This window comes from Eurypyga helias, unplaced genomic scaffold (genome assembly GCF_000690775.1).
Source record: "Eurypyga helias isolate BGI_N326 unplaced genomic scaffold, ASM69077v1 scaffold12732, whole genome shotgun sequence".
NCBI classification, from domain to species: domain Eukaryota; kingdom Metazoa; phylum Chordata; class Aves; order Eurypygiformes; family Eurypygidae; genus Eurypyga; species Eurypyga helias.
Genome location: NW_010236645.1, coordinates 1 through 7,723, shown reverse-complemented (window position 1 = coordinate 7,723; position 7,723 = coordinate 1). Strand labels below are relative to the sequence as shown.

Genomic DNA, 7,723 nt, shown 5'->3' with positions numbered 1-7,723 from the left:
TATGGGATGCTCTACAAAGTGGCAGTGCCACCCGCCACCTTCTCCCCCACTGGTCTGCACCCCGTGGTTAATGTAAGCCCCCTGCCCCCTGCCTTCAATGTGACCTCGCCAATAATCCAGCACCCGGGGGTGCCCTACCCTCCTATCCACTACGCGCAGATCCCTCCAACGTCCCTGCAGTTCATCGGTTCGCATTACACAGTGCCCTATGCTGTCCCTCCTGGCTTCCTGCCTAGTCCTCTCCTGTCTCCTTCCACCAGCCTCACTGCCTCTCACGTCCCCCACTTTGTGCCATATGCCTCTCTCTTCACGGAAGAAGCCGCTCCTTCCCCCCAGACTACCTCTCCTACCCACACCTTCAACAAATCTGCTTCTGCAATCTCTCCTTCTGGCCAGATGCAGCACCATGCTGGGACCCAGCCGTTAGATATTGCACCAGGTAGAATTCCTGTTTATTATCAGATGTCCCGCCTCCCACCAGGGTATTCAGCATATGAGACACCTACAGCAGGTGGAAGCCCAGAGTCTCCTCAGCAAGACAGTCAGCTGAGTTCAGAGGTAGCTGCTGCCAATGGTGGACAGACACATCTGGAGCATAATGTGGTGAGGAGGACCAGCGAGGCTGTGGACTCTGCCAGCAGTAAAGCTGAAGACTGTCTGCCGGGGGCTGCAGCAGGATGTGTGGTCGATGGACATTTCCTTTCAGGCTACCAGACGTTGGGAACAGAGGTCTCTGTGCCAGCTCACAGAAGCACCCCAGACACCGATCTGGAGGTTCAGAGGGTGGTGGGGGTGTTGGCATCTCAGGATTATCATATTCTGGCAGCCCAGAGGAAAGATGACCCGAGCCCTTTAAACCTTTGCCATAATATCCCTGATCAGCAGGGGGAGTCAAAGGACGTGCTGAGGAACGCAGTGGAAAGGGCTGCTCCTGAGAAAAGCCAGTCCAGGAGTCCATATGTAATGTCCCCTGAAGAGCCGGTTAGACAAAGACAGTTAACCAAAGGAATGGTGATAGCCAACGGTAAGCCAGTCCTGGTTCCCGTTGGATCTGAGCCCATCAGGTCTTCCACTTCAGAAACCCTGATGAGGCGGAGCCCAGATGCACAGGCTCGAGGAAGTGTGCTTGAAAAGGACCTGGCCCAGCTGCAGCCGCCCAGCTCCTCACACTTGCCCTCTCACTTCATGAAAGGAGCCATCATCCAGCTGGCTACAGGAGAGCTGAAGCGGGTAGAGGACCTGCAGACTCAAGACTTTGTTCGCAGTGCGGAGGTGAGCGGGGGCCTGAAGATCGACTCCAGCACCGTGGTGGATATTCAGGAAAGCCAGTGGCCTGGGCTTGTCACGTTGCATTTTGTGGTTGGGGAGCAACAAAGTAAAGTGAGCATTGATGTGCCCCCGGAGCATCCCTTCTTTGTATATGGCCAGGGTTGGTCCTCCTGCAACCCCGGGCGGACTGCTCAGCTCTTTGCTTTGCCCTGTCACAGGCTGCAAGTGGGTGACGTCTGCATATCAATCAGTTTACAGAGCATGAATGGCAACTCTGCTTCTCAGGCTAACTACCCTCTCACAGATCAGTTGATACCTACTAGGGAGAGATCTGAAAGAACAGCTCAGGGGTCCAGAGAACTGTCTGACAGAGCTGCTGAAAGGAAGAGCCACACAGATAGGGACAGCGCACCCCAGAGCTCTCATGCAGAACCCTCTCAGCCTGAGACTGGCAGTCAGCACAGCTGGACAGCCCCAGGCTTCCAAAGATACAGCGTGCAGGCAGAGGAGCCTCGGCCCTCTCTGCTCCGTCCCTCTTTCATTCCCCAGGAGGTCAAGCTGTCTATTGAAGGGCGTTCTAATGCAGGGAAATGATCCCTTTGAGGCTGTGAGCTAGGGCATCCCCTGTGGGTGAGCCTCACCGTCAGGTGGAATAATGCACAGGTTCACCGGCAAGGTTGCTTTCTGCCCTGCAGGACTGGACTTACTCCAGTTCAGTGGCTGACCAGTTCCTCTTGGGGAATCAAGAGGGCTCCAGTGCCTCAGGGAGCAGCAACAGGCTAGCTGGGGTAGAGAACAGGGATGTGCTCATGAGCTTGCGATGAGAGCATTCCAGAGGTTGGAGGCTGGGGCTTTCTCAACCCTCCCTGAATAACTGATTCCCTGCAGGGCAGGGTCTAAGCATTCAGGATAGGTGGGGAGATGAGGAGGGCAGACACGGCTTAAGGTAGCAGATAAAATTGCTGAAGATTTTATTCCTCCTTTCTCATGATGGGGAGAGATGGGTCCCCACTGGAGTTTAGGGGGCTCCAATCCCAGTATCCCTTTTCTTCACACATGCACTTTAAAAGGACCGTTCACCGATGGAGCTCTTGAGGGCAGGATGGAGATGCTTCTCTGGTGGTTCTGTTTTATGTCTCTTCCACTGAATCCAACTGCTCTTTCTTCTTGCAAAGAATGTACAGATTTGAATGAATCACAGAAATTCAAGAGGAAGGACCAAAAGGATGGGTTGAGTGTAGGCAAATAGGGAACTTGAGCACTTGTGATGGGACACGAGTTGGGATGGGAGACTGTCAGTTTCTTATTATAAAATACATTTAATTATTTGTCGCCAAATCAAGTCTTTTTTCCCCTGTTAATAACTTTCTAAAAAAAAAAAGAATCTTGGGTTTACAGCTTTGGCAGAGGCATTAGCCTATGGGTGAGTGGGGTTGGGATTTTCTGTTGGGTTGGATTTGGGTGTTTGGGTTTTTTTAAGCTGGAGTAAAATATATTTAGCAATCTCTAGAGAAGGATGGAATCATATCCTTTTTCTGTGAGAAGACCAAGACTATTTTGTAATTAAATCAGAAGAAAACTTTCCAGGTGGCTAATTCTTCCCTGCAGGCAGTTTCCTGAATAAGCTCTAGACAAGAGACAAGTGCTTGTGCATGTGCAGGCAAGGTACAAAGTTTCTGCTAAGTACAGTTCTATGAATATTGTAGGGAGTCTACAAATACCACAGCATCATAGGGCATTTTGGGGTGTTTGTGTGTTAGTTTTTCTGATGCTTCACTTTGGAGTTCCTGTGTAGAAAATGGTAAAATCAAGAGTAGTCTTTTTCACGGTGAGATTTAATACAAATGTATATTAATACCTCGTTATGGTAATAACACTCCATTCAAGTGAAGGCTCCTGTAGTTACACTAATTTGCCCTCTCTGATGGTGTGTTAGGACACCAGCTCTAACTGTTTAGCTCAAATAAAAAATAGTCACTATCACATTGAGGAAAAGAGTCTTCACTGATGTAACTTGGGTTAAGTATTCCTTGTATTAAGGTGCCCATCTCTGTGCTAGGACCAGGCTTTTGAGAGTTTCTTTTCAGTGTGCAGGTCCCTGCTAGAGTCCTGATGCTGCTCCTGATGTTCAGTATACCCTTTTCCGTCTCACTTCTCCCATCTTCCTGAAGTTTTCTGTCAGGCATGCCTGACTGCTACGGCACTGCTCCTCTCTCCCTGAACGGCGTGTGTGTCAGCACCTTGGCTCAGCGTAGCTGTCCTTCGGTCAGCTTGCAGTGGTGGTGTCTCAGGGCTGTACGTGTCCTGTAACTGGTTGACTGTGTGATACTGTGTGACGGAGGGGTGCTCTGACTGAGTATTAGGCAAATTAGAGAGTCTCCAGAATGTCCTATCCTGACTGTCAGTCCTGTTTTCCTCGCACATGGCTAGCCGTTTCTGTCACCTTCGAAATGCCTGCACCAGGAGGACAGTTTCTTTTCAGGCCTTAGGGGAGATACGCGCTACTCATGCCTTCGGTGTTTGTGCCTCACGGGCCTTCTCCAGGGTGAGGATGCTGCCTGTATCACATGTAGCTTCCCCCAAGTAACACACTGCTTCTGATCTCATCAGCTGCATGTGAGATGTGTGAAGTCATGGTGATGCTGTCATGTGAAGATTCTGCCTCCTTGGATGCAGCAGCTGTGGGAACAGATGCTGTTTTCATGGCACCGTTGTCAGTAACATGTACTGTCTGGGCCCAGGTGCCCGGCCTCATCTCCTCCTGTGTTTCACAGTTGCTATTCATTGGACTCTCCTACGCAAAGACCTCGATTAATGTTGGTTAGTACTTCTTGCTCAGGATATCCAGGATGTCTGTGGCCAAAGGCAGAAGGCAGAGAAGCCCAGGTTCTCTTGCCTGTTCTTCGCATGGTGCATGCAGAGGAATTCAGAGCTGTGGCAGGCAGCTAAGAAAGGGATCTTGCATACTTATGGCGTGTGAATGTAGATGGGCTGGTTGCACACACAGGGGGAGCAGCTGAAGGGTGCAGAGCCCCTTGTGCATCCTTGAGCGCAGAAGTCTGCCTTTGAGAGGTGTTTGAAGAGCCTGCCTTATCTCCTGTGCGTTACTGTAACTACTACTCCTAGATCCCGGCTGCACTGAACAGTGATCTGAAAGGGCAGAAACTCGTGTGAGGCAAGAAGGTGTGTGGCTAAAATAGCTTAGTACTGTAGGCAGCTGAAGGGCTGTGAAGGTGCTCTCCCTGGTGTTTACCTGGCCGCTGGCCTGGACTTTCGGCTATCTGCGCATCTGTCGAGTGTGGTTCTGAGCTCTATGGAACAGGCCAGGGTGAATATCACCTCGGTGCTTCTGGCCAGACTCTGTCAGTCCCACTGTTGTGCATGTTTCTGCTGCCATCTTTTCTATGGAAGCAATGGTGTGGGGCATTGAGATGAAGAATCTGGGTGCCTGGCTGCTTGCCCCAAAGGTGGTGGGCAGGAGGGGGGCACTGTCAGCCCTCTAGCCCAGCTTAGCAGTACTCGTAATCACTGGAATCTGTCCTTACTGGCTTGGGCTGTGTTGCTCAACACTGTGGTGATTGTTGTGTTGAGCGTTGAGGCTCTTCTGAGATAGGGAGTGTGAGAGACAGGCTCTGCTGTAGGCAGAAAAGCTATGAATGAGCCCATGGAGGAGGCTTTTATTTCTTAGGTTTACAGGAAAAGCAGGAGATAAAGCCAGGAAGACGTTATAGAATGAGATGGTTATCCAGGCTTTTCTGCTGGCAGAGATGTGACAGGCTTCTCAGAGAAATATACTGTTTTCCTGCTGCTATTGTGGAGGGGAGGAGAGCTGTGGTCTTGTCGTACCCGGAGGAGGAGGCCTCCTGGCCTTGGTCTTGTCCAGCTCACGCACTCACGCTCTGTGGCAGGAGTGTGTAGGATGCAATAATGGGTGTCTGCAGCCATCTGTCCCGTCTCCCGAAGCATTCCTTGGGTCAGCTGCCCAGCAGAGGCCAGGCCTGTTTCTAGGCTCTGCGTACACTGTTGCTCCAGGAACATGAGACGTGCTCCAAGCGACGAGCGCTCATCACTACCAGACTATGCAGAGGAAGCTCTGTCTGGAAAGAAGGAAAGCTGCAGAGGCCCCTCTGCCTCCCCTTTCCAGCAGGTGCACAAGTATAATGCACTTTTCACATTAAGTGTCCCTGCCCCTGTTCCCACCCCACACTTGAAGTCACTTTCCCCCGTAGTGAACTAACAATCCTTGTTACTCAGAAAATATTGTGAAAGAAACTACAGCAGCTTGAGTAGCCCAAAAGCTAGTTCCTGCCCACAGCAGAACATGTGCCTTTCCCTAGCGTCACTCACAACTGCTCTTTGTCTTTCAGGCTGTCCCTAGGGCCTGAAACTTTGCAGAAGCTGCTAAGATGGCTACGAATGCACATTCTGTACAGAGTTTGGTCCAGGGTGTGTTCCATGTATGGTTAAAAATGCTGATGGCCAAGGCCTTCCCACGGTCTTCACATCTGTCCGTGGAGGACAGGACTTGCCCCTACCATCCTCCTGGGCTGCTGCCACCCCGCCCTGCAAACGCACCCGTGCACACTAGTTGTTTTCCGCTTTCATGGCACCTTAGCGCCAGGGGAGGGTCTGCCCATGCAAAGCAGAGAAACAGGCACGTTGCCCGCGCTGGGGGAACGGGCTGGGCTGCCCTGAGGCAAGGAGGTCTTTGTAGATAAGTGCTGATCCCTCAACTATAATCCCAGTTATGTAATGGCTGTATTAACATGTAACCGACCGCATTGTATCTAAAGCCTTAGAACTAGTCAGGTGCTCCCCTCCAACCTTGTTCCTGCCCCTCCTCCTACCTGATCTTTAACAAAGCATTAATAATTCTAAGGATAATCTCTATTTTGTTGTGCTTTTTTTGTAACTGTTTTAAATAAATCAATTTGTACTGTATATTTGTACTTTTGGTGAGATCCTTTTTCCTGTTTTACCATTTTAAGTCTGTACTTGGCTACACACAGATTGTATTTTTATTGTTAATGCTCTTATGAATATTGCATTTAACTTGTTGACTCTGTAAACACAGTATATATCTATATATATATATCTATATATAAACCAATAGCTTTTCCTTTTGTGTTTGAGACTTTTTGCTCATCTGTAGCACCAGTGGTCATTAGGACGTGGCTTCTCTGGTCTCACACGGCGTGATCTGCAGACTTGTGACAGGGGCAAGGCAAAGGCTGTCTGATGGATGGACTATAAGCCATAATTCTGTGTTCTTTTGCTTTTATGGGGTCTCTTTCTTGAACCCCTTGGAATAAGGTGCCAGTGACAGTTCAGGGAAGGTTCCAGCTCCTTCAGTGAAGCTGTGACTCTGCTGGCCAAGCAGAACACGCAGGGTAGAGCAATAGCACATGCTGGGAGAAGCAGACTGTCGGTTTGTGTATGAAAACGGACAGAGGTACGAACACAAGTGAGAGATCAGTTCAGAGGACAGAGGGGGATACGGACAAGGTACATGGAACTGAATAGACCCTTTCCAGATCTGGTGCCTTTTCTCACAGAGAGAGGCAAGGACGGCTTCTGGGTGTCGGTTCTGTGTGATGCACGAGGTCAAACAGCTTCTGTAAGGTGAGGAAACAAGATGTCACAGCGGCACGTGGAGGACGCTGTAGGGTTGAACAGATAAACGCGTTTTGTAGCAAGTGCCTGCAAGAGGGACTGTAAGGTTAGTTTGTTACCACGAACAATGCCACATCATGTGCTTTGAAGGCAACTATTGTAACCATAACCAGGGCTTTAGGGGGCTTCCATCCCAAGTTTTTCAAACTGACAGAGTGGAAAACTCAGGTTTCAAAGTAGCCTGGCTGAAAAGTTCTGCTTCTTCTCTTACTTTACTCTTCTGATCTCAAGCAAGAGTCTTGTGGTCACCATTTCTGACTTAATGGAGAGAAACAGCTGTCAGAGAGAAGCCAGTAGCACCCAATTTATTTAGACCACCATGTAACTGCGCTGCAGACCTTAAACTGGAAAAGCTACGGAAGCAGCAGGGGTCTTCAGGCTATGAAACACAGATGTGTGGCACGCCGGTGTTCGGTGGGCTGATGTGTAGAAACCACAGAGCTATGGCACGCAGGTTTCGATGCTCGTTCTTAGAGAAAGTGAACAGTGGAGAGTGTACCACCCCTTTGCCCCCCACGTGAGTCCTTCTGTGCCTTTTCCAGTTTAAACATGCCTAGATGTGATTTCCATAGTTGCATAATGAAACAGTGCAACTATTAGCAATGGGAACCTTTTCAAATAGGTACAGATGGTCATAGAATCATGGAATTGGTTAGGTTGGAGAAGACCTTTAAGGTCATCAAGTCCAACCATTAATAGTGCTACCATGACCACTATTACGACCACTAAACCATATCCCTGAGCAACTCATCTGCCTGTGTCTTAAATCCCTCCAGGGATG

At 49.7% G+C, this 7,723-nt stretch overlaps 1 protein-coding gene across 1 annotated transcript; it reads left to right on the top strand.

Annotated features, from left to right (window-relative positions):
* Nucleotides 1–6: 6 nt before the first annotated feature.
* Nucleotides 7–1,863, top strand: ATXN1L (ataxin 1-like; the record flags this gene model as incomplete). Its single annotated transcript, XM_010147173.1, has 1 exon — nucleotides 7–1,863. A coding segment is annotated over one exon (1,857 nt), but the record flags the coding sequence as incomplete, so codon positions are not given.
* Nucleotides 1,864–7,723: the final 5,860 nt, after the last annotated feature.